The 26951-nt window shown below is 40.0% G+C and overlaps 1 protein-coding gene across 2 annotated transcripts; it reads right to left on the bottom strand.

The window, feature by feature from the left end:
* Window positions 1–785: 785 nt before the first annotated feature.
* Window positions 786–26359, bottom strand: fam98b (family with sequence similarity 98 member B). Of its 2 annotated transcripts, none has more exons than XM_051723252.1 (8): window positions 26216–26359; window positions 25576–25724; window positions 20882–21010; window positions 19622–19800; window positions 19317–19397; window positions 18955–19071; window positions 1973–2140; window positions 786–1858 (listed from the first exon to the last, which is right to left on the bottom strand). In XM_051723252.1, exons 1-8 carry the CDS (start codon window positions 26251–26253, stop codon window positions 1589–1591), a joined length of 1131 nt encoding a protein of 376 aa, XP_051579212.1. In that variant the 5' UTR covers window positions 26254–26359; the 3' UTR covers window positions 786–1588. The 2 variants fall into 2 exon arrangements, with proteins under 2 accessions (XP_051579212.1, XP_051579213.1); XM_051723253.1 differs by lacking the exon at window positions 26216–26359 and adding an exon at window positions 25896–25957.
* Between the last annotated feature and the right edge of the window lie 592 nt (window positions 26360–26951).

The raw sequence follows: 26951 nt of genomic DNA, 5'->3' as shown, positions 1-26951 counted from the left end.
ATGTACCACGAGAAATCAGGTGTAAAGTGTGCAAACTTCCAGGAGGAGACATAGTGCATGATGGGCATTGTTGTTCTATAGAGTGTGAGGCCAGAGACTATTTAGCAGAGACGAGTTACTTCTATTTAAATGAATGGAAGAAATTGGAATGCCCAAACAAGAAGCTCTAGCACCCAAAAGTCAACTGATGTAGAAAGGAAGTCTCGCCTTTCAGGTAAAAGAGCCAATTACCTTTTAGATACAGACATCGCCTGTCAATCAACTCACTAACATGCATGTGCATTTCGTGTTTTAAAGTAATATGAGGTCAACATTCGGTTGAGTGAAACGCGGTTGACTCATGTGTTAATACACACACTGCATTAAAAAAAAAAAATGTAAAAATCAGAAAACGCGTATAGGCAGAGGGATTATAAGATAGTCTTCCACTGGCCACGACATGATACACAGGGTGAAATACTCGCTTAATTCACTGATATATGCAGCCGAACTGCTCCGTGTTACAGCTCCTCGTAACTGGGAGAATGAGCTGAGAAAAGCTGACTCTGGATCAGTGACTCCGGGCAACGTTCTACATCGATTGTGTACGCAGAGAAAATGTCTTAGTTTCTAAAAATATTCTAAATTTTTGTTTTATAATAAACAAGTAGTTTGGTTCATGAAACAAACCATTTTTATGACATTTTAGTAGCATTAAAAACGATTCCATTCAAGTTGTATCAAAATGCGCCTATGAAGTTGTAGCGTCTGTATTCACCGTGGATCAACTCAAAACAAGCGTGCACTGAGTGAAAAATATTTATTTATTCATCAGACTTATTCCTTGAACATGTTAGACTGGCATTCCCCACTGAATTTTATCCTGACCTCTGGAGAATATCTCAAGTTGACTCTGGCATTGCAAATAGGTACCGCACATGATGATATATATGATGCAGGTTCAAGTGTTGGACTTTGCTGCTTTAGGTAAGACTTTATGTATAATCATTATTCATACTGGCTGCCATGTTGATGGAAAAACAAATCATGCATATTCATGTTATTGATTCTTTATTATAAATATGACGTGAAGACCTACTTTCTAAATATCTTTTTGTTTACTATGTTGTCTTGACATGAGTGTTGTACAGTAGCTAGCATGACCTGTTATGTCTCTTGTATGCAGTGCATGGATTATTTGTATGGAATGCATAGCATAGAAGAAGAGAAAGTGGCTGTGAGAAAACGTAATGCAAAAGTAACGCTTTCCATAAAAAAAAAAAAAACTTTTTAATTAAGTTAAGGAATAACACAATATTCTAACAAGTTACTTTTAAAAGTAGCGTTAACCAACACTGTTTGTGATTCATTTTAAGCATGTTTTTGAAGTAATGCATTGTCTCTTGGTAACCTCAAATAATTCTGAGTCATAATTAATAACAAAATGGACCACCTGAAACCAACTAACCAGCCTCTACAGACTTGTTTAAAATTAAATTCATTGATCTCCCCAAAACATGAGAGGCACCTCAATGCATTTTAACAGTAATAAAAATGTTCACTCACACATCAGAATATAACACTGTTTTATCATCTCACAGAAACACAGTCAGTGATAGTAATGCCCTCCACTGCCTCCTTTACTCCATTTGCCTGATCTCCACCCTCCTCCTCCTGGACCTCCTCCCCCTCCCCCAGAGCTCCAACCACCTCTGGATCGGCCCGTGCTCCAGTTCCCTCCATAACCTCCACCTCTGCTATATCCACCTCCTCCTCGTCCTCCTCCATCAGTTCTCTTCTGCCAGGGGGGCATCTCAGGGGGTGGGGCTTCAATCTCAGACGGTCGGCCACCGCGATCAGGCACCACCCCCATTAGGATCTAATTATACAGTAACACACTAAATCATCAGAATGAACTACAGACAATCACTTTTCAGCCAGAATCCAGTAAACCAGTTCAAAAGGTAATTGTTTTTACACTAAACTCACATACCTTGTTAACGGCACAGCTAGTTTTCTCTCTGCAGGAGCCGCTGCTGGTTTTCACTAGGTTACAGATGTCCTCTCGTGCAGCGAGCAGGTGAGACACACTTATTGATGACTTTAATGATAATGAATATCTCTTTGACTGATAAGCCTCAGCCATTCTGTCAAGTTTCACCTGAAAAAAGAAAACAAACAGCACAACATTTACTAAATATTTTTTTATTTTAACATTGCTGAAGGCTGATAATGCAAATGATATTAAACAGAAACATGAAGGCGAGCAGTTTAAATATGGCAGTTCTGTCCTAAAATCACTTATATTAAAACATAATAAATACTGTATATTTGCATGGTTTTAAGAATGGTTTTAAAGTCAACATGAAACAGCATTTATAACCCATTTAACTTCCTTAATGTGATGTATTTGAGTGAAACTAGATCTTTTGACTGACTGCAAAAAAGTCTGCACAAAAAATTAAAAAAAAGAAAACACACATTACACATTTTTTGAGTTACTTTACCCACAGGTCCTCATACAGGGTCTGGGTCACCCCAAAAAAGTATGATTCAAGGACAACAGCCCAGTGGTCCTTTGAGAGGTGGAATTTAAGATGGACCAGTTATGACATTACTTTTATGGGTATGACTGTAATGTCAATAGCTAATGTGCAAAGATTTGGAAATATAGTTGTGGGTGGATGAGCGTCATGACTTCCAAGGGCCCAAAGTAGCAGGTAAGACAAGGAGGACACAAGGAGGACATAAGGAGGACACAAAGTACTACTTAATCCACTATTGTGGATGGGCACCAAGAAGATCAGTTACCCTAGCAGGATGAGTAAAGTCCCCCAGGTGAATGACAGGAGGATACGACCATCAAGAGAAGGAGACAAGACAAGAGGAGACAGGGAGAAAGAGGCACATCAAATGGCCAAGAGTTACAGGAAGCCAATTAGATGAGCACCTGTTCACCACCATGAAGGAGGTGCTTACAGAAAGGGTGAAAGCCAAAATAAACATGTTCAGTGATATTGTTTATGAAAAATGCTAAGGTAGATTTTGGTGAAGTAGTAGTGAAAAAGAGTGGCCCCAGGGAGACAGGTAGAAGAGAGGAGATACTCCAGCTGGTGAAAAATGGGAGGCAGCTTCACAAGGCATGGAGGACAGTTAATGAGCAAGAGGGGGGCTATTGTGGGGTGGTATAAAGGTCAGGTTATCTCTTCTCAAGAGGGCAGAGAGAATTTGACAGCAGAGAAGAAAGGAGGAGCATGAAAAAGGGAAGTTCATCAAGAACCCGTTTGCCAAAATCCTGTTGAAAGAAAAGAGGAATTGGAAGCTGGTGATGGCAAAGGACAAACTAGAGGACCATATCAAACAGCAACTTTGTGATCTTTTAAACACATCCCGCTGCTTTCCCTAGGATATGTACCACGTCCAGTACAGCCAGTAGTTGGTAGTAATAAAAGGAATGGGTGTACATGCAGTGAAAATCAGACCAATGCCATGCAGAGGAGCTCCATCTTCTGACTGTCCACTAACCAATTCAATTCACTTCACTTTTGTTGTATTATTTATACAGTGAGATACTTCTGTTTATTTATTTTTTTACTGTGTTTACCATGGTTAATTTGATTCCATTTACTGTATAAAAAAAAAAAAAAAAAAAAAAAAAAAACTATTACTTGCTAATAAAGTATTTCAGTTCAGTTTTTTTTTGGGGGGGGGGGGGTTTGGGGTCTGAAATGAAAAGGTGGTAAAGTTTGATTGTTGACTTATTCCTTGTTCAATAAAGTAAAATAAATGAAAAGGTGTTAAAACATAACTGTTGAATATTATAAAGGATTGCTGCAATAAATTCAGCATCTTGGTTCATTAAAATTTACTGCCTGGTTCTTGGACTGACAGGTCTTGGTCTGGATCTGGGTCTTGAATGGTCTAGTCTTGGTCTGGATCTGGGTCTCGAGGGGTCTAGCCTTGGAGGGTCTGGTCTTGACTACACCTCTGATCAGTACCTCACCAGCTTGTTAACTATGCACTAGAGTTTATCCCTGTACAAGTTTGTATCAGGAGCCTAATAGACAGCCATTATGGGGTTGTAAAGATATTTCATAAAACACAGGAGTACACAACCGGTTGGCAGCAACTGGACAAAGGTATAGCGATGGGATGTTCAATCTCTCCCATTCTGTTTAAAGCCGCATTTGAAGTGGAAGGACTTGCCACGTTGCCTTTCATATGTGGTGTTGGTTGGGTGAAATGCCTTAGAGCTGCCATTAAAGTCCATCACCCTGGGCTATAAGCAGGAGAAGACTAGGCTTGTCTTAGAGATATTGGAATCAACAGACCAGTCTGCAAGGGCTGGCTACACCCAGTTCAGAACAGGCCATGCCTGGAAGGTGGAGGAGGTGGTAAAAAGGCACTTACAAGGCTGAAGCATCAAGAGATTGTTGGAAGAACCCAGTTAAGAAGATTAGGCCTTCGATGGGTAGTGGCTTTTAAACGGTGGCCAGCAGCCTCCAGAAATAAGAGCAAAGCAATGGTGGTTACAAAAGTATCTTTGAGTGGAGGAGGAAGGGTATAATATCAAAGTAGTCAATCAGCAACAGTGTAAGAGGGCACATTAGACAGAGCTTTAGGGTGGGCAGACCTGTGGAAGGCATCCCAGGCTAGACTGGGGTTTTTAATAAGATCTACATATAATACCCTCATAATCACTGGAAATCTGTGTTACTGGTATGGCAGAGAGGAGAACTGTCCCCTCTTCCTGGCACTGCAGAGCAAATCTGCATCACAGGTTGCAGGACTGCATTGGCACAAAGACGGTAAAGCTGGCAGTGATCTTAGAGATAAGCAGAGTGAAGGCAACCAAAGACCACCAGGTTCTGCAAAGGCAGTTTATTTATTTTGTTAAGAAGGGAGAGGATGTGCAGGGTTGTACGCCCAAAGAAGCTGGGATGATTAGGTAATGAAGGTCGACATTGGCCAGCAACTGAAATTTCCTTCTGAGGTCACAATTACCCCTTTAAGATCTGCAATTACCTCTCCCACGAACTGAAACAACCCAATTACATCAGAGAGAAAGGGTGAGCCATATATTAACGGAACCTAGCCTATTATTACATGGGGTGAAGTATGATAAAGTTCATATAGCCGATGTGGGATAAATCTACAATCTATTCATTTTGTATTAATAGGGTACATCGAACAATAGTGAAAAATATTGATTTGCTATATATGATTACGATTACACCAAACAAATGAACCAATAACCTGTGTCAGATTATTTAAAGTTTGCAATCTTTCTATAATCTATACGGGATCCTATGGCTCGCAAGCCACAAGCGGCTCTTTGTTAAAAATCAAGTGGCTTGCCAGGTGTCTCACCATTCACCAACACGTGATCTTTAAAACTTTCTAGAGAACATTTTCCTGCAGAAAGTGTGGGTGCGATTGCAAAGCTTAAAGTCAATGACACTGTTTTGATTTCTTTGACAGCCCACTCCTGGTGAACAAGGTTTGAAATGAACACCCGCCAAATTTAGATTTTTCATGTAAGTCTTCGCTGATGTACCAGCCACTGTGGAAGGTGACCAGTAAGACTTCTCGGAGTGATATATTACAAGAAATTAGACAGAAAAATGCACGTTTGACAAAACGTGATTATATTTTGAAGAACAGACGAAAGAAAAGCCGCCAATGCAAGTCTTGATTTTATATGTGTGCGCAGTGAGCTCCGCTGTTCACGAGTGCAATGAAAGCGTTTCTCCAAGACATGCACATTCATAGAGTTATGGGCCTCATTTCCCATTAACTACTGATCTTAGCTATTAAGAGCATTTTCTAGGAGCGATTTTATGAATGTTCGTTATTTTTTATGTGCGCCCAGGGTGTGAAATAGCACCTGCCACACTCCAAATGCGACAAGGCTGAATCCGGTTTGCAAGCTCCTTGTCCAAATGCAGGCATTTCATGCGCGAGAAATTTTGCTCATCTACCCACAACAGGTGGGTGACCTGTAAGACGTCTCGGAGTGACACATGATAAGAAATGCTGTTAGTAAAAAAAGACACACACTTGAATAAACACACTTTATTATATTTTTAAGAACAGACAAAAGAAAAGCCGTCAATGCTCGTGTCTGATTCGCTGTTTGGCGTGCAGCGGGACCCTGTCTCGTGGAACAAGCGCATGAAAAGAGTTATCACTCATTTTTCTGTTTCATTCAACTGAAAACTGTTTGCAAGAATAATGTAGTCTATGAGAATGCTGCAAATTATCTCCGATCATCTTGGGAGGTGCTGTGAGTTTCGCTTTATTTCCACAGAGCAGTTCGCTCTTACACACTGTGAACGCAACTCCACAGGTTCAGTAATACATACAGGTATCTTTGTATTAAAGAAACAAAGACAAAAGTGATTAAATCATAAAGCAATACAAGACACGTTCACCTTCAACCTAAGATTGAGTTTTATTTTATTTTCTTTAGGCAGCATTAACTGGATTATCAAAACGTAATACAAACACATTCGATAAGAACACACATTTGTCAGCAATTTTTTTAGGAACATAAGGGAATTTATTAGGCTTATTTATTATAATTATCTTTACATTTATAATTGTCTTTAGTTCTTAATTTGTGAGCTATTAGTAATTTTTAACCAGGTGTCATTGACGGATGCTTGCGTGATGGCAAATGGGGCCGTTGGAGATGGTAAACGTTTGGATTTGGGGAGGTGGTTATATATAAAAATATTCACCGACCCTTGGCAGGGGGGTTGACCACATAATCGGATATCGCAATATTTTTAAGGCATTTGTCATTAAAATATTTTTTTACATATCGCCCAGCCCAAAAGGGAAGTTACATTTATGTTTACATTATATTTAGTAATTTTATGGAGACCCGCACAAACACGTGTACTCAATTCCATAGAGCAACATGTTACCTATTTTTGCATATTTGTTTGTTTTGGTGTTTTTGAGTTGTCTATGGGCAATATAAAAAATTTATTTTATTGAAAAACTTTGTTTTTGAAAATAGTAAATTATTCATTTGTGCTATGGCTCTTTCGGAAAAAATGCATCAACCAAAAATTAGTGAAACCTTTTTAGTGAAAAAAGGTTCCCGACACCTGCTCTACACTCTTTGATATTTAACGAAATCAAAGGAAATGCCAAACTGATGTGGAAACATATTTGTTCTCATGCTTAACAGCGATGTCGCCTGTGCAGGGGGGGCTCAGTAGAGCCACCTTGAAAATGGGCATATAAGGGGGGCTCTGTAACATCCATTTTCACCTACAGTCACCAAAATTGTTATGAAATTAGCCAATTAGCTTCTGATAGGAGGTGTACTGAATTGGAGGTGTACCGGTGGATGTATTTTAAGGCCTACCTTCAAACTCGGTGCCTCTTTGCTTGACATCATGGGAAAATCAAAATAAAACAGACAAGACTTCAGAAAAAAAAAAATTGTGTCCCTCCACAAGTCTGGTTCATCCTTGGGAGCAATTTCCAAATGCCTGAAGGTACCACGTTCATCTGTACAAACAATAGTACGGAAGTATAAACACCATGGGACCACACAGCATCATACCGCTCAGGAAGGAGACACATTCTGTCTCCTAGAGATAAACGTAGTTTGGAGCGAAAAGTGCAAATCAATCCCAGAACATCAGCAAAGGACCTTGTGAAGATGCTGGAGGAAACAGGTAGACAAGTATCTATATCCACAGTAAAATGAGTCCTATATTGACATAACCTGAAAGGCTGCTCAGCAAGGAAGAAGCCACTGCTCCAGAACTGCCATAAAAAAGCCAGACTACAGTTTGCAAGGGCACATGGGGACAAAGATCTTATTTTTTGGAGAAATTTCCTCTGGTCTGATGAAAACAAATTGAACTGTTTTGCCATAATGACCATCGTTATGTTTGGAGGAAAAAGGGTAAGGCTTGCAAGCTGAAGAACACCATCCCAACCATGAAGCATGCGGGTGGCAGCATCATGTTTTGGGGGTGCTTTGTTGCAGGAGGGACTAGTGCACTTCACAAAATAGATGGCATCATGAGGAAGGAAAATGATGTGGATATATTGAAGCAACATCTCAAGACATCAGCCATGAAGTTAAAGCTCGGTCACAAATGAGTCTTCCAAATGGACAATGACCCCAAGCATACCTCCAAAGTTGTGGCAACAAAGTCAAGGTATTGGAGTGGCCATCACAAAGCCCTGACCTCGAACTGACTCCGTTACACCAGTTCTGTCTGGAGGAATGGGACAAAATTCCAGCAACTTATTGTGAGAAGCTTGTGGAAGGATACCCAAAACATTTGACCCAAGTTAAACAATTTAAAGGCAATGCTACCAAATACTAACAAAGTGTATGTAAACTTCTGACCCACTGGGAATGTGATGAAAGAAATAAAAGCTGAAATAAATCATTCTCTCTACTATTATTCTGACATTTCACATTCTTAAAATAAAGTAGTGATCCTAACTGACCTAAAGACAGGAAAAGTTTTCTATGATTAAATGTCTGGAATTGTGAGTTTAAATGTATTTGGCTAAGGTGTATGTAAACTTTTGATTTCAACTGAATAGTTCTCATGAAGCCAAACAATTTTCATACTTGCAGTCATTAGCTCGCCCGACAGGAAGTCGGCCATTTTGGATTTTCTGAAAATCGCAGGCTCTGAACTTTTAAATGCTCCTCCTAGGGGATTCATGTGACTGGCACCAAATTTGTGCAACATCATGCCAAGACATTGTAGATGTTAAATTGCAAACAGATTTTTTATATTTTGAACGGCGTTGCCATGGCGAAGCAATAAATGAATGGCGAAAAATGGGAAACAGGAAGTGTCTTATATCTTCTGTGTGCAATGTGTGATTTAACTCAATTTTGATGTATGTTTAGTCTTGGGGCTAATCACATGGATGTGAATATTTTGGGTCACAGTCATAGTGCCACCACCTGGCAGCAGGAAGTGTAGCTCTAAAAACAGGCATTAAAATAATCCTCTTAAATTTACCCAAATTGCTTTAAAATTGTTTAAAATAATGTTAAATGCCAAATGCATGTGTCCACCTTGCATTGTTTTCCGAAAGCCACAGGGTGGAAATGGACCCATGGTGTTTGTTTGGTTATTTATTATTATTATTTTCAAGGTTTTCGGTACTTTTGGGGCACTTAACATGCATGAAAAATCGTGAAATCATTTGCACACACATCAGAGTCGTCGGCCATTAGGGTTGGGCAAAGTTTCGGGGGGGGGCTTTGTAGTGCCCCCTGTAATCAGGGCATTTAAGGGAACTTCTGTAACACCCCTTTTTTCACTTAGTCACCAAAATTTATATATAGTTCTCATCAAACCGGACAAATTTTATCATTACGGTCATTAGCTCTGCCCAACAGGAAGTCGATTTTTTTTTAAATTGCAGGCTTTGAATTTTTAAATACTCCTCCTAGGGGATTCATGTGACTGGCCCCAAATGATTGATATATTTAACAGTGTTGCCGTGGCGAGGCAATAAATTAATGGGAAAAAAATGGGCATCAGGAAGTGTCTTATTTCTTCTGCATGTATTGTGTGATTTTGATCAAAATTGAGCTCTATGCTTGGTAATGGGGGCTGATTGCATTGTTTTCCGAAAGCCACCAGGTGGAAATGGCCCCATGGTGCTTGGGCCCAACATCGCTGCTTGCAGCTATATTTAGGGCCCAAGCACTGAAAGTGCAGAGGCCCTATTGTTCTTCTAAAGATTATTATGATTCTTTTCAATGTTTTCGGTACTTTTGGGGAACTTAACATGAATGAAAACTCTTGAAATTTCACACACACATCAGAGTTGTCTGCCATTAGGGCTGGCCAAAGTTGCAGAGGGGAGGGTGGGGGGGGGCATGCAGGGGGGTCTTTGTAGCACCCCATTTTCACCTACAGTCACCAAAATTGGTACATGTATAGTTCTCATCAAGCCGAACAACTTTCATACTCACAGTCATTAGCTCTGCCAAACAGGAAGTCGGCCATTTTGGATTATCTGAAAATTGCAGACACTGAACTTTTAAATACTCCTCATAAGGGACTCATGTGACTGGCACCAAATTTGTGCAGCATCATGCCAAGACATTGTAGATCTTTAACACTTTACCTCTTTAATACTCCCACTTTCACCTAGTCACCAAACTTGGTACATATATTGTTCTCATCAAGGCGAACAACTTTCATAATTATAGTAATTTATTATAATTATATAATTATAGACTTTACAGTCTAGCTGATCCCACAAAAGCTCAATGGGGTGAATGATCATCATGATGGCGCCACGGATGGCTGCCTCGGTGTGGAGCTCCTCAGTTCTTTTGTTGTTTTTGTTTGTTTGTCCTGTGTTTAGTAATCTTTTTCCAGTCAGTTTTAACAGAGACGAACTGCTGAACATTCGACAGCATATACCAGACAATCTTTTCCCGGTTTTCGAATATTCAGACGTTTTGCTAGACATTTAGTTGGAGGGGCAGCTCTGCTGTTCAAGAGATGCAGGCGAGGGAGATGAGCCGGTGCGCTGGTCAAACTCCGTCGACACGGATTTCGAACAGCGCTGCTGAGTATTCACTTAGTGAATCTCTGCTCTCTTCCTAACACAACGGACAAACTACATCTCACCTGCACAAACAAGGACTTTTCAACCTCTGCTGCCTTGTGCTTCACAGAAACCTGGCTGAGTGAAGCCATTCCGGACAGCGCATTACATCTGCCAGGCTTCCAGCTTTTCAGAGCGGATCGCATCGTGGAGTTAACGGGGAAAACGAGAGGCGGTGAAACATGCTTTTATATCAATGAAAGTTGGTGTACAGATGTAACAACGTTAAAGAGGATGTGCTGTCCTAATTTGGAAGTGCTCTTTATTAACTGTAAGCCTTTCTACTCACCATGGGATTTTTCCTCGTTTATTCTTGCGAGTGTGTATATCGCACCAAACGTGTGTTTGAACACAGCGTTGCAACAGCTGGCTGATCAAATCACAGACATGGAACAACAATACCCGTACTCAGTTATTATTATTCTTGGGGATTTTAACAAAGCAAATCTCACACGTGAACTGCCAAAATACAAACAGCCATTACATGCCCCACCAGAGACAGGAACATACTGGATCATTGTTACACAACAATAAAGGATGCATATCACTCTGTCCCTAGAGCAGCTTTGGGACTCTCTGATCACTGTCTGGTTCATCTTCTTCCAACCTACAGGCAGAAATTAAAATCAACCAAGCCAGTATTAAGGACTGTAAGGAGATGGTCCAATGAAGCAGAGCAGAAACTACAAGCCTGCTTGATTGCACGGATTGGAGTGTTTTTGAGGCAGCAGCCACAGGCCTGGACGAGCTCACAGATACTGTTACATCATATATCAGTTTCTGTGAGGATATGTGCATTCCTACTAGGACTTATTTAAAGTTCAACAATGACAAACCGTGGTTTACAGCAGAGCTCAGGCAGCTTCGTCAGGCCAAAGAGGATGCTTACAGGGGTGGGGATAAAGTCTTGTACAATCAGGCCAGGAACACACTGAATAAGGGAATCAGAGTGGCTAAAAGAAGATACTCTGAGAAGCTGAAAAACAAGTTTTCAGCTAACGACCCTGCATCAGTGTGGAGTGGCATGAAACAACTCACAAATTACAGGACTCCTACCCCCAACCCTGTAGGGAACCAACAACTGGCTGACGACCTAAATGTGTTCTACTGCAGATTTGAAAGGCCCAATCTCACACCCCACACCCGCTCTGACCTTCACTTCACACAAACACCTCCTGCAACCCCCCTTTTTCATTATTATCTATGTCTTGCTGCTGTTTTTGTATTGTTGTACACTGGAAGCTCCTGTCACCATGACAAATTCCTTGTATGTGTAAGCACACTTGGCAATAAAGCTGATTCTGATTCGCTCTACTCAACAAAAAGTCAGCTATTTTGGAATTTTGGAATATTGCAGTCTCTGAACTTTTAAATACTCCTCCTAGGGGATTAATGAGACTGTCACCACATTTAGACAATATTATGCCAAGACATTGAAGATGCTAAATTGTGAACAGATTTTGATATATCGAATGGTATAGCCATGGCGAGGCATTAATGGCGAAAAATGGGAAACAGGAAGTGCATCATATCTTCTGCGTCCAATGTGTGATTTAGATCAAAATTGAGATACACTGGTGGCCAAAAGTTTGGAATAATGTACAGATTTTGCTCTTATGGAAAGAAATTGGTACTTTTATTCACCAAAGTGGCATTCAATAGTTCACAATGTATAGTCAGGACATTAATAACGTGAAAAATTACTATTACAATCTGAAAAAAAATCTGAAACTACTTCAGAGCTCTCATCAAAAAATCCTCCATGTGCAGCAATGACAGCTTTGCAGATCCTTGTTATTCTAGCTGTCAGTTTGTCCAGATACTCAAGTGACATTTCACCCCATGCTTCCTGTAGCACTTGCCATAGATGTGGCTGTCTTGTCGGGTACTTCTCACGCACCTTACAGTCTAGCTGATCCCACAAAAGCTCAATGGGTTTAAGATAACACTATTTTCCAATTATCTGTTTTCCAATGTCTGTGTTTCTTTGCCCACTCTAACCTTTTCTTTTTGTTTTTCTGTTTCAAAAGTGGCTTTTTCTTTGCAATTCTTCCCATAAGGCCTGCACCCCTGAGTCTTCTCTTTACTGTTGTACATGAAACTGGTGTTGAACGGGTAGAATTTAATGAAGCTGTCAGCTGAGGACATGTGAGGCGTCTATTTCTCAAACTAGAGACTCTGATGTACTTATCCTCTTGTTTAGTTGTACATCTGGTCTTCCACATCTCTTTCTGTCCTTGTTAGAGCCAGTTGTCCTTTGTCTTTGAAGACTGTAGTGTACACCTTTGTGTGAAATCTTCAGTTTTTTGGCCATTTCAAGCATTGTGTTGGGCCTCATGTATTCAGATAGAAGACAAAGGCAGGCCTAACAGTCATAAAAAACATTCCTCAAGCCCCCTCCTTCTAAGTCAGATGTTGTACTGATAAAAATCGCGCCAAAATCAAACAAAGGGAGTCCAAAACAGACTACAGATCCATGAAGCCTTGCCCTCTAAAGGATCGAGCTCTCAACTCCTATTGGATGAGGCACACAACAGAACGTCCCTCAAACATGACATCATCAGGACTTCAAATAATTCTGAAATGCTTCCAAAGTTGCTTCCGGCGACTTCGTTCACCGAATACGGACGTAGCTTTTTGCTGCTCTCCGGTGCAGCCTCGTGGCATAAGGAAGTAATGTCCGACTTGAAACTGTAGCCATACAATCTCCATATCGCTGGACGAGTTGAGATTACTCTGTGTTCAACCAAACACTCTAACGGATCCGAAGGAGACCGCCGAGCAATTCGCATCTTCATCCGTTGGCCTACAGAAGTGAAGAGATTAAAGATTTCTCTTCCATCTTCAATCAAGTCGACATTTCTGAGTTCTCCGCCAGCCCGCCGAGAATCAACAGCCGTACCGCCCTCTGAGAATCAACAGCCATACCGGCCGCCGACAGCGCGAGGAAACGTCTTCTCGTCATCACACGAGCCTCAAGGAACCGGGTCAAAGTTAAAGGACGGAGGAAAACACATTCTACCTGTGTCCTCATGCGATTCAAGTAAGAGGTTTACGTCTGGGCAGAGATAGAATATTATAGCGTGTTATTCTTGTGTTTCAAGGTTTTTGCTTGTACAGTTTACGGACCGCCATGTCCGCTCATTATTAATACTCAGGGTATTAATTATCACGAATTTGTTTTGCTGTATTGTAGTCCAACCAAATTGGACTGTTGTGCATTTTCGCCATCGCGGGTGAGACAGCAACTGAGTTCATCCATTAAAGAGTCAAATAACAAGGGACTTTTACGAGCCCCGCTCGTAAAACCGCGTCTCTGAGTGATGAACACGGCTGCTTCATCTCCAGCTATCGCGAAATCAGCTTTCGGGCTGTCACTTAATCATCTCTCTCTCTCTCTCTCTCTCTCTCTCTCTCTCTCTCTCTCACTAACCACACTGACACACACACACACACTGTCACACACACACCTTATGTGTTATAGGATTATTTTTATTTCCATATCTAATCATATCACTGTTTAGTTTGTAGTTGTAAGTCGGAAGTTTATTGACTGCATTGTATTAATTATTAATTGATATTACTGCATAAATAAACTTTGTTTATATTACAAAGAGAAGTGTTTTGGTTTGTTTTGCATACGCCTGTGTCGTGCTGACGGGATGTCAGTGCTCGGATTCAAACCTTCATTCATTGTTTTTTTATTCGAAAATCGATATTCTTCGGATGTCGATTTTCCTAAGAAAACAATCTAATATTGAGACTGTTTTAATATTCGGTTATTAGTCCCTGATTTCAGGGTGGTGCCCCGTCAATGTTAATCCTTATTAATATTCTATTGATTTTTGATAATTGATAATTATCTTTGATTGAATTAGAATGATCAATAAGCTAGTGTTAATTTTAATGTTTCATCGATGTTAACAATTGATAAGTGTTGATTTTAAAGGATTAAAAAAAAGCTAACATTGATTCTCATCAATGTTCTATTGATTTTAATAATTAATAATTATCTTTGATAATTATTAATTATTGCTAATAACCAAACTTGCTCCTAAACACTACATTTACTGGAGTCCTATATGAGGTTTTAATGAGTTAGATCCAATTAATTAATTTAAATATTGATTAATAACTACAGAAATAATTATTAATTATTTCTGATAGTAACACTGATCTAAACAACCAGTAAAGCCCTACAATTGTATAGCCTTCATTCCTCAAAACAATGATTGACTGACGAGTTTCTAGAGAAAGCTGTTTCTTTTTTGTCATTTTTGACCTAATATTGACCTTAAGTATACTGCATATTGTGGCAACTCAAAAACAAACACTAAGAAAATGTTAAGCTTCATTTAATGAACTAAATATCTTTCAACAGTGTTTGATATAATGGCAAGTGATTTTCTAGTACCGAATGATCAATTTATCATGATTACTCAAGTTTTGATCAAAAATGACTTTTTTCAAATAGTGATGGTGCTGTTTTTTATATCAGTAATGTCCTGACTATACTTTGTGATCAGCTGAATGCCACTTTGGTGAATTAAAGTACCAATTTCCTTCCGAAACAGCAAAATCTGTACATTATTCCAAACTTTTGGCCGCCAGTGTATATGTTTAGTCTTGGGGGCTAATCACATGGATGTGACTATTTTGGGTCACGGTCATAGCACCACCACCTGGCAGCAGGAAATGTGGCTATTACAACAGACTTTAAAATAGTCCTTTTATATTTACTCAAATTGCTTCAAAAATTGTTTAGAATAATGTCAAATGCCAAATGCATTTGTCCACCTTGCATTGTTTTCTGAAAGCCACCGGGTGGAAATGGACCCATGGTGCTTGGGTCCATCAACGCTGCTTGCAGTTATATCTTATGCTTGTAGTCTTTTTGAAAGCCGGTTTCATAAATAAATATAATAATATACACTTCCCGCTGTCTGTCTATAATGAATTTACAGTCTAACAATAACATTTGGCAATTTAAGAGTGTGTTCACTGAACGTGACGTAATCAATAGCAACAATTTCAACTCCGCCATACACTTACCTTAAGATTGCCTTCGTAAAACTTGCTCTTAGCAATTTTGTGAATAGGTTTGTAGCAGAAAGCTTCTTAGCTAGGAATTCTTTGGAGAACTTCTAGTGGAAGGATCTTTGTGGATACAGGCCCTGATCAAGTGATGGTTGGCATCATCTAAAAAGTAATAATGATTGAGCTTATCACAATGGAAGAGGTATTGGAGGCAAGCTAAAAGACCTGGCCAACGAGAGCAGGGAAAGCGGATGGAGGACTGCCGCTAACCCGGAGGGAGGGTGTCATGGATTTGTGGGAGTTTTATTGCAGCATCTATTGAAAGTCATTGGTATGTCTGGATCAAATTGGCATTGAAAAAGCGTCTGAAGGAAATGGCAGAGGAAGCTGTGAAAGGGAGGTTCTGGATATGGTTAAGAAGGAAGAATAAAAAGGTGGTTAAAAAATAAGACGGCTTGGTGATGTCCTGAAAAGGAAAGTGGTTTCTGAGGCGGAGCAAGTCATTACATTTTGATGTACTGTTTCCAGAGGCGTACCTACGGGACAGCCAAGGCAGGTAATTGCCTTGGGCCCCAAGCTGGCAGGGGGCCACCTGTGGGTGGCAATTACTGTAGTTCAAGGCAATGACACTTGAAACCAATGATTGGCAATGCTTAGTACACTAGAATAACATTTAAAAAAAACAAAACAAGGGGGCTACGATCAAATTCAAGTAAGAGCGGGATGCAGGCATCATAAAGAGGACATCCGATTTACCAATCTGGGAGTCATAAGAGGAAAAAGAAAGAGGAGGAGGAGAAGCATGCTGAGAACGTTTACTGAATTATCTCTTCTCACGAAAAGACTGCCAACGGCCGTGCGAGTCGCGATTATTATCGTTTACATTCTCTGCACTTATTCTCCATACAATTCTTATTTAATCTCGAGAAACTATACATCATTAGAAAAGTGTAATCTCCAGTTTTGATATTTCACCACTGTTTTTTGATAGAAATTCTACATTGAGAGTAATTCCTTAATTTATATCAGGAGTACACATCTGACATATAAAATAAAAATGAGAGTTAGAGACATAAACATGTAATAAAGACACACGTCCATTAAAGTAAGCTCTTGTCTTTTTGTCATTTCGAGGCTTCAGTAAACAACGTCTATTAGAAGTTGTAGTCCAAATATGTGTGCAATTAGAGACAATTTTATGGATTCTCATATGTTTACTTCACATTTCTTTAGAAGAGATTGGATTGTCATCCAGTTTTCCTCCATCCGATCTGAATCAAAAGAGCGCTATTAAACTCTCATATGGGGTGTCACATATATACAGAAAGAAAGAAAGGCACACATAGAAGAGAGTTATTACATCATAGGTAGTTCATTTTTTCTGTCGAGTTTAGCTTAGCAACTTCTACTATGGATTAGCTCATTTATTTTTCATGAAGAGTTGTTGTGAGATGGCATTGCCAGCTTTTGAACCTACAGGTACAGCTGTAGTCGGAAGTTTACATACACCTTAGCTAAATACATTTAAACTCAGTTTTTCACAATTCCTGACATTTAATCTTAGAAAACATTCCCTGTCGTAGGTCAGTTAGGATCACTTCTTTATTTTAAGAATGTGAAATGTCAGAATAATAGTAGAGAGAATGATTTATTTCAGCTTTTATTTCTTTCATCACATTCCCAGTGGGTCAGAAGTTTACATACACTTTGTTAGTATTTGGTAGCATTGCCTTTAAATTGTTTAACTTGGGTCAAGTGTTTTGGGTATCCTTCCACAAGCTTCTCACAATAAGTTGCTGGAATTTTGTCCCATTCCTCCAGACAGAACTGGTGTAACTGAGTCAGGTTTGTAGGCCTCCTTGCTTGCACATGCTTTTTCAGTTCTGCCCACAAATTTTCTATCGGATTGAGGTCAGGGCTTTGTGATGGCCACTCCAATATCTTGACTTTGATGTCCTTAAGCCATTTTGCCACAACTTTGGAGGTATGCTTGGGGTCATTGTCCATTTGGAAGACCCATTTGTGACCGAGCTTTAACTTCCTGTCTGATGTCTTGAGATGTTGTTTCAATATATCCACATAATTTTCCTTCCTCATGATGCCATCTATTTTGTGAAGTGCACCAGTACCTCCTGCAGCAACGCACCCCCACAACATGATGCTGCCTCCCCCATGCTTCACGGTTGGGATGGTGTTCTTCGACTTGCAAGCCTCACCCTTTTTCCTCCAAACATAATGATGGTCATTATGGCCAAACAGTTACATTTGTTTCATCAGACTAGGGGACATTTCTCCAAAAAGTAAGATCTTTGTCCCCATGTGCACTTGGAAACTGTAGTCTAGCTTTTTTTATGGGAGCAGACACATCACCCTGTAGCTCAAGACCGGTTGCCCACTGAAGCTAAGCAGGGTTGAGCCTGGCCAGTACCTGGATGGGAGACCTCCTGGGTAAAACTAAGGTTGCTGCTGGAAGTGGCATTAGGGAGTCCAGCAGGGGGTGCTCATCCTGTGGTCTGTGTGAGTCCTAATGCCCCAGTATAGTGATGGGGACACTATACTGTAAAAAAGCACCATCTTTTTGATGAGACGTAACCAAGGTCCTGACTATCTGTGGTCATTAAAAATCCCAGGGCACTTCTTGAAAGAAGATTTGTTCATACAAAATCTTTGTTTTAAACACTGACGCTTAGCACTTACATAGTTTCATAATTTTAAACCATGACTTGCACTATACGAAAGTAATATTGACATTATATTCATGATGTTAGCCAGAGGGGAACTGAGTTTGAAGGTAGGCCTTAAAATACATCCACAGGTACACTTCCAATTCAGTACACCTCCTATCAGAAGCTAATTGGATAATTGTCTAAAGGCTTGACATCATTTTCTGGAATTTTCCAAGCTGCTTAAAGGCACAGTTAACTTAGTGTATGTAAACTTCTGACCCACTGAAATTGTGATATAGTCAATTAAAAGTGAAACAATCTGTCTGTAAACAGTTGTTGGAAAAATTACTCGTGTCATGCACAAAGTAGATGTCCTAAACAACTTGCCAAAACTATAGTTTGCTAATATTAAATCTGGGGAGTGGTTAAAAAATGAGTTTTAATGACTTCAACATAAGTGTATGTAAACTTCTGATTTCAAATGTATATGTTGCAAAAAATAATGACTGTTCTTGAAAGATAGGCTCCCGGTGCCCCTAGAATTTTTTTTAAGTAAGTTTGTAAAGTGCACATTATTGAGTAAGTAGTGAGCTACTACTCCATTCTGAACAAAGCGAATGTGATGTTGAAACAGAACTGTACGTGCCTTTGCTCTGTCAGACCAGCTGAAGGACTGCACGGTCACATCCAGCCGTTTGATGAGCATCCGCCGTCGACACTCGTACTCCGCAGATAAAACACTGTTTATCTTCTCCAACTGACTCTGAACAAACACACAACAAACCATGACACTTCACACAGATATCCATATGACATTTGACTAAGACTTTTGCGTATATTATTTTAAAAATATTTGATGACATTGTCAGATATAAAAGCATTCTACTTTTAGAGCTTATAATAAACTTATAATTACTTTCTGTTCACCAACTTTTTTTTTTTTTTTCAGAAAAAAAATACATAAAGTAACCAGACTGAAAGTCTCTTGTGAAAGAAATCAAATCTCACCCATTTATGAGCATCAAGACAGCTCTTCAATGCTGGATTTCCAATGTGTGTTTCTGGAAGCTGCTTTATTAAAATACTCAGCTGAAATATTCATGAAAATAGAGTTTTATGAAAACATTAAAGGAGGAAGGCAGTAAACATTTATTTACAACAACTGCTGTAGTGTAAACAGCAGATCTGTACTGTAAGAAGTGGAGTTAGAAAGAGCTTCAATCTTTACTGTAAGAATGTATGAGAAAACTACTATAATCAATGGCTACAATCTATAATTATGAAATAAACACATTAAATAACATCTGATGTACTTGACTCTCTATGGCAGTAAATGTGCCTCTGGTCTCGTGTTTGTCTGGATCTGGAAGTTTCAGAGTTTCACAAATCACTCGGAGATCCTGAAGAGATGTGTCCTCCTCCTGAACGTCTCCATCGGTCACCGCTTTACTGCACACGATCTGAGCAGCCTGGAGCTCTGACGCCAAAAACACTGAATGAAGAAACGGGATGAAACTGAACAATAATATCACAAATTGACTTAACTACCTTGTCAAAACAACATGCATGTCTTTCACTCTCTAAATAATGTTTTTGTGATCTTTACTACGGCTCATCTGACTGCACTGTAAACACATTTTTTAATCAATCGATCATGAATGAGAACTTGCCAGTGCCGTTTCTGTCGACAGTCCGTGAATGAGCTCATTTTTAGTTGAAAACGAGGTGTTTAAAGTTTCTTGACCATGATATTTCATTTTAAACTTTTAAAACTATTTTTGAAAGATTCTCTTATATTAAACACTTTGACCACATTCACTTGCACAACATTACAATATGAATATTAATTTGCTCATATTTAGTCAAGCACACAGTTTGAGTGAGGAGACAGATTTGTATCTTTTACAAACATTCAAAAAAAGAAATCAATATACAGATGTGTAATGGTCTCATATTTAACATTTCAACCTTGTCTGTTATCGTTAAGGACATGCAAATTAAAATCACGATTTGATAATAGTAATAAATGCAGCATAATAATGCGTCATACTACACAAAATAAAACATTCCTTCGCCACTCAAACGAAACGGAAAATTCTGATCAAGAACTGAAGATGTTTCCTCTGCATTAGACATGAACCTGACAAAAACTGTAAATGATGCCTATAACTGATTAACGTGTTCAGAAATCTTGCAATAGCTGTACACTCAGCTACACTTTTCAGAATAAACTCTCATCCAGGTGTGCATGGAAACTATATAAATGGCTGTTAAAAGTCAACAAACAGTATTTAGAATGTAAAACATGTTTAGTTTGTGGAAAAATTATATTATTCTTGTATATAAGTTCAAGAATTGATGCTCATGCGGTGTGTTTTGCACCACAGTGCAATCTGCTGGTGGGCACCTGCCCCACTGCCACTAATACCGGAAAAATGTTTTCTAGGCCAAGTTTACCTTTTAGTTTTTTTATAGTGAGTACACTATAAAATACAGAAAGAAAACTCATGAGCAATGACCGACATATATTATACTGTATATAAACATCACATATGAACATTTATCAGACATACAGATGATTTTCAGGAAGTCCTTGGTGTCTTTCACCTCTCCGTTGACTAACGCTGCAACGAGTCCTTTATACGGACAGTATAAGTCTTTAAGCAGCCTGCTGAGCTCCACAACACTCCTGTCTGAATCATCTGAAAACATGCACAAAAAGAGAAACAAACCGGCTGCTGCTGTTAAATATCCTGTAACACTTGAAATGCTGCTTATATATGTCTTTAGTCTGTATATATATATATATATATGCTTAATACAACCAATAGCTGGGTTTACAAGTGCATTTCTCAAAATTCAACTAAAGACAATTGGAATCATTGCACATTTCATCCACTGTGTCATGTGTGTTATCTGGAGGGAACCCGCTTTGTCATGATGGAGCAGCTGAATAACACTCGTAACTTCAGGCGCTACTGGATCAATTGTACATGGTTTTATTAAATACTGACAGGAGATGGCACAGAATGAGTGTAATATCTCATATTACGAGGGCTGAAATAGCTGCTATTCCCATACGCCACCAGCCTCTGTACACCTGGCAGTGCCCGCACTCTAAACTGTTCTGGTGGATTGTAAGGACCCATTTTAACAACTGGCTGTGGGTTAAACACTTCCCAATGTAAAGGTCAAAGAATTGCTTTATTGTGAGGAGGAGCAGAAACACGTGCACAAACGGTGAAAAAAAAACATAATTGTCATGCAAATGAACTCTTTTCATCACCTTAATATGCATTCTGACTTATGCGAAAATCCACCTCTACCAAGTGCATAGACTTTGAAGAGAAATGAGAGTTTATATACATTTCCATTCAGGTTTTCTTAAGCGCAAAAGATTTGCATAACAATAGTTGGATAGAAACCCAGCAAATGCTTCTAATTGTTTATACTGTGTATCTAAGGGTTCTTAGTGTATTTAAAATCAAATCAAATCCCTTTACTGTCACTCAACCATAAACACAAGTGCAACAGTGGGTGAAAGTCTTGGATGCAGTTCCAAGCAACACAGCAGAATGACAATTACAATAAACATCTGATTTACACATCGTTACACAACACAATATACACCAAATAATATACAGTATACACAATAAGAAGACTGTATACAATAAAAATACACTGTACTCTACAGTGCAGGTGTAGAACCGTGTGAGGATGTGGCGGTTCATTCCAAACTTCCTCAGCCATCTCAGGAAGAAGAGGCGCTGATGAGCCTTCTTCACAACGGCCTCAGTGTGGATGGACCATGTGAGTTCCTCAGTGATGTGGACACCCAGGAACTTGAAGCTGCTGACTCTCTCCACTGGTGCTCCATTGATGGTGATGGGACTGTGTTCTCTGTCTTTTCTCCTGAAGTCCACCACAAGCTCCTTTGTCTTGCTGACATTGAGAGAGAGGTTGTGCTCCTGACACCAGTATGTCAGAGTGTGCACCTCCTCTCTGTAGGCTGTTTCATCATTGTCAGTGATCAGACCTACCACCGTCGTGTCATCAGCAAACTTAATGATGGCATTGGAGCTATGTGTTGCCACACAGTCATGTGTGTACAGGGAATACAGGAGTGGGCTGAGAACACAGCCCTGCGGGGCTCCAGTGTTGAGGGTCAGTGATGAGGAGATGTTGCTGCCTATTCTAACCACCTGTCGTCTGCTTGACAGGAAGTCCAGGATCCAGCTGCACAGTGAGCTGTTTAAGCCCAGAGCCCGATGTTTCTCATCTAGCTTGGAGGGCACTATGGTGTTGAATGCTGAGCTTCGGCCACGAGAGCTCTCTCCGCGAGGGCGGTGTTATTTCCCTCAAAACAAGCATAAAAAGTATTTAGCTCATCCGGGAGAGAGGCAGCGGTGTTCATGGAGGAGTTTTTATTCCCTTTAAAGTCCGTGATGATATTAATTCCCTGCCACATGCTTATAGAGTTGGTGGTGTTGAACTGTCCTTCAATCTTGCTCCTGTACTGGCGTTTTGCTGTTCTTTTTCGGAGGGCATAACTGGCTTTTTTATGCTCCTCCACATTCCCGGAATTAAAAGCGGAGGTCCGCACATTAAGTGCCACGTGAAATTCACTATTAATCCACAGTTTTTGGTTCGGGTAGATCCGTATTGTTTTGATCGGCACTACATCATCTATGCACTTCCTGATGAAATACGTTACGGTATCAGCGTAAATCTCGATGTCGTCATCAGAGGCGGACCAGAACATCTCCCAGTCTGCGTGATCAAAACAGTCTTGTAGCATAGAATCTGATTGGTCCGAACAGCACTGGATCGTTCTGAGAGTGGGTGCTTCCTGTTTCAGTTTCTGCCTGTAAGCGGGCAGAAGCAGAATGGAAGAGTGGTCCGATTTGCCAAATGGTGGGCGGGGGAGGGATCTGTAGCCATCCCGGAAGGGAGAGTAGCAATGGTCCAAAACCCGGTCCCCTCGTGTTGAAACTGATGTGTTGGTAGTATTTCGGTGCTATTGACTTGAAATTGGCTTTAAGTCCCCAGTCTGAATCCTCCGCAGACATCCAAGTTTCCGTAAGGCAGATAATGCAGCAGTCCCTCATCTCTCGTTGGAAAGAGATCCGCGCTTTCATCTCGCAGAGCTTGTTGTCCAGAGACTGAACACTTGCCAGTAGAATACTGGGTAGCGGGGGTCGATTTGTACGACATCTTACTCTGATGAGAACGCCGGCTCTGTTTCCCCTTTTCCTTCTGCGTTTCCACGGCCGGGCGACCCAGACAAAGGGCTCCACTGTTGTGTTTGAAAACAGTGGGTTGGCATTGAGGAATTTAAAGTCCGGTTTTTGGTGTGCTATTGAAGAACCAATGTCCAAAAGCATTTGTCTATCGTAAACAATAGGCAAATGACAACCAAGATGAAAAACACAAGAATCATCCACACTGGTGTCAGGAGCACAACCTCTCCCTCAATGTCAGCAAGACAAAGGAGCTTGTGGTGGACTTCAGAAGAAAAGACAGAGAACACAGTCCCATCACCATCAATGGAGCACCAGTGGAGAGAGTCAGCAGCTTCAAGTTCCTGGGTGTCCACATCACTGAGGAACTCACATGGTCCATCCACACTGAAGTCATTGTGAAGAAGGCTCATCAGCGCCTCTTCTTCCTGAGACGGCTGAGGAAGTTTGGAATGAACCGCCACATCCTCACACGGTTCTACACCTGCACTGTAGAGAGCATCCTGACTGGCTGCATCTCCGCCTGGTATGGCAACTGCACCGCCCACAACCGCAAAGCACTGCAAAGGGTGGTGCGAACTGCCAGACATATCATCGGAGGTGAGCTTCCCTCCCTCCAGGACATATATACAAGGCGGTGTGTGAAAAAAGCTCAGAGGATCATCAGAGACTCCAGCCACCCGAGCCATGGGCTGTTCTCACTGCTACCATCAGGCAGGCGGTATTGCAGCATCAGGACCCGCACCAGCCGACTCCATGATAGCTTCTTCCCCCAAGCAATCAGACTTCTGAACTCTTGATCTCCCACGATCAAAATACATCAGCACTGCACTTTATTACCCTTACTCTTATATCTCACACCGGACTGTCATAAATTATATTATTATTATTATATTATATTCTCTCTTAACAACTGACTATCAACCGACAGCCTGAATGTCAATACAGTACAATACAACCTACTGTATATTTTATATATACTATTTTTATTGTATAATGTGTATTCTATATTGTGCGTATTGTATACTGTACAGTGTATGTTATTATTTGTATATTGTTGAGTGTAATTATGTGTATATTAGATTTTAAATTGTGTTGTGTTAATTTGATGTTATTGTAAATTGGTATATGTCTCATCACTGTCACGACAGCTATGTTGATCGGAACTGCACCCAAGAATTTCACACACCATTGCACTTGTGTATATGGCTGTGTGACAATAAAAGTGATTTGATTTGATTTGAAAAAGTTTAACGTTCAATATCCTCCTACGGTGTGTAAAGGACCGTCTAAAAAGTCCACAAACTGAGCCAAAACGTAAGCGCTGTCCAAGCATCCATTCAATTGACTTGAGATTCTAACATAAACTCTGTTATTAAAAAAGTGGGCGGGTTATGGTTAATTTGAACAACAACAGATGAGGGGCGTATTCAAAAAGCTGTTTTGAAAACATTGTTTATTTTTGCAATTCCGTTTTTTGGTGCTAGTGTCGCAGAAATGACATACTTCAGCTTTAAAGTCAATATATTTATAGCAACTTACCAGAATAACAACACATCTAGTTTAATGGCACAGACGTTTGGAAGTAACTCTATCGCCCCCTTGAGTACTGAGGTTTCTTCCCACCACTCTAACACAAGAACACACGTTAAGCATGTTCAACCGGACCGTACATTGGCGAAGCACTCGTATCTGTGTTCTAGAAATATGTTTCAGCCTTTAGTCTTTATGTTTATGCACTGTAGTCTGTGTCGGGTCTGCATATGGTTGAGAGACAATAAAGCTGAACATGGACATCACAACTACACAAACACTTTTGTTCTCATTGAGATGCTGGCGGATGTCTGACACGCTGTGGCATTTATTTGACAATACATTTTCATGTGCTCTGTGTGTGTGTGTGAGTGTGTGTGTATGCGAGTGTGTATGTGTGCATGTATGTGTATATATGTGTGCATGCGTGCATGTGTATATATGTGTGTGTATGCGAGTGCGTACATGTGTATATGTGTGTTTGTGTGTCACACCTGTGATGAGGGGTTCTTCTGTGTGTGTACCAGTGATGCGTGTGAGTCTGGATGAGATCCACTTCATCAGATTAACATATTCAGATGAGCTGAAGCCCCGCCCACACACCGCCAACAGAGACTGCTCATCTGTCAGCGGCCCATCATACCTGACAATAAAGCATTTATTAAACATAATACCTGACAATAACACAGTAAATACATATTGTATATGACTATTAAATATCATATCTGACAATTACATATGATAATTTTTGATACGTTTCTGATAATCATTTCAAATTAATCCGTTTTAAAGCTGAAGTGTGTAATTTCTTCACCACTAGTGTAACCAAGCAAAAATAAACGTCTTCTAACAGGTTTCCTGAACACTCCCCCTGTCTTCCATTGGTCGGATGAACAGACAGTCCCGCCCCCAACTCACACTATAGGTTGAGTCAGAAGCTCAGACAAACAGATGAATGTTTTGAAAGCTCACAGTCAGTGTTGTTTACACTCTTCAAGGAGTCAAACTACAAATGGATTACTGATAGTTAAACATTAACCTGAGATACGAGACAGTATTTAAAAATCCAAAACAAGTGACACACTTCAGGTTTAAACAGTGAAACCTCATTAAAACGTAATTTCTTACACTCACCCAACCTGATCCAGAATATCGAATGTATCACTTTCCATCTTAAATGAATGAACATATGATTAAATTAAGTACATAAATGAGCACACGCGCGTCGTTTAAATGTGTGAACACGAGTCTGCAGTGGTGCGCGTCAGTCAAATGAGACCATAAAGAAACCACAACCAAACAAGAGTTCCGCACTAAGCACACTGTCTTTAAAATGTACTTTAATTAAAAAACTATCAGCATCAGTGATCGGGTTATTCTTTCTCTCGACGGAGATCCCTACTAAATGAGCCCGGAAGCTGTTTCATAATTTTCATGATCATTTTCATTATTTAGTTATACAAATAATGTCGATGTTTAACCTCAAGATTTGTATACAGTTTTATTGCTCTAATGAAGATACGCTTGGATATTTGACGCTTTTTGATTTTATTTGGGTACAGTGTTCTTTTCACTACATGTATCTCCACTAGAAAATAAGTTTGGTATATTTACAAAACCCTCATAAAAGTGTCAGATAGGTAAGCTTGTGTATATGAATGTACAATTGTAAACATTCTGAATATATTATACTGGAACATTTTAAGAATGTTTCATTGAAAAAGACATTATTGATTGAGCAATATTCTGAACACATGTCCCTCTCTGTGTCTGTGGTGGTAAAGGTCAATGTATGTATGTTTCTCAATATTTCTATTGTAAGTTTGTCCACAGCACCATCAGTAAGGCTGAAGAGCTCCTTCACTGACAC

Source organism: Myxocyprinus asiaticus, chromosome 17 (genome assembly GCF_019703515.2).
Source record: "Myxocyprinus asiaticus isolate MX2 ecotype Aquarium Trade chromosome 17, UBuf_Myxa_2, whole genome shotgun sequence".
NCBI classification, from domain to species: Eukaryota; Metazoa; Chordata; class Actinopteri; order Cypriniformes; family Catostomidae; genus Myxocyprinus; species Myxocyprinus asiaticus.
This window is presented reverse-complemented; position numbering and strand designations above follow the sequence as displayed.

Excerpts from the sequence above, each read along its gene's own strand:
- fam98b (XM_051723252.1), bottom strand. The coding sequence starts at position 26,253 with ATGGAAAGTGATACATTCGATATTCTGGATCAGGTTGG. Across the intron at positions 21,011-25,575 it reads AGAAGAACCCCTCATCACAG|ATGATTCAGACAGGAGTGTT; the intron begins GTGTGACACACA and ends GCATGTTTTCAG. Across the intron at positions 19,801-20,881 it reads GGACTTCCTGAAAATCATCT|TGTTTTTGGCGTCAGAGCTC; the intron begins GTATGTCTGATA and ends TTCTTCATTCAG.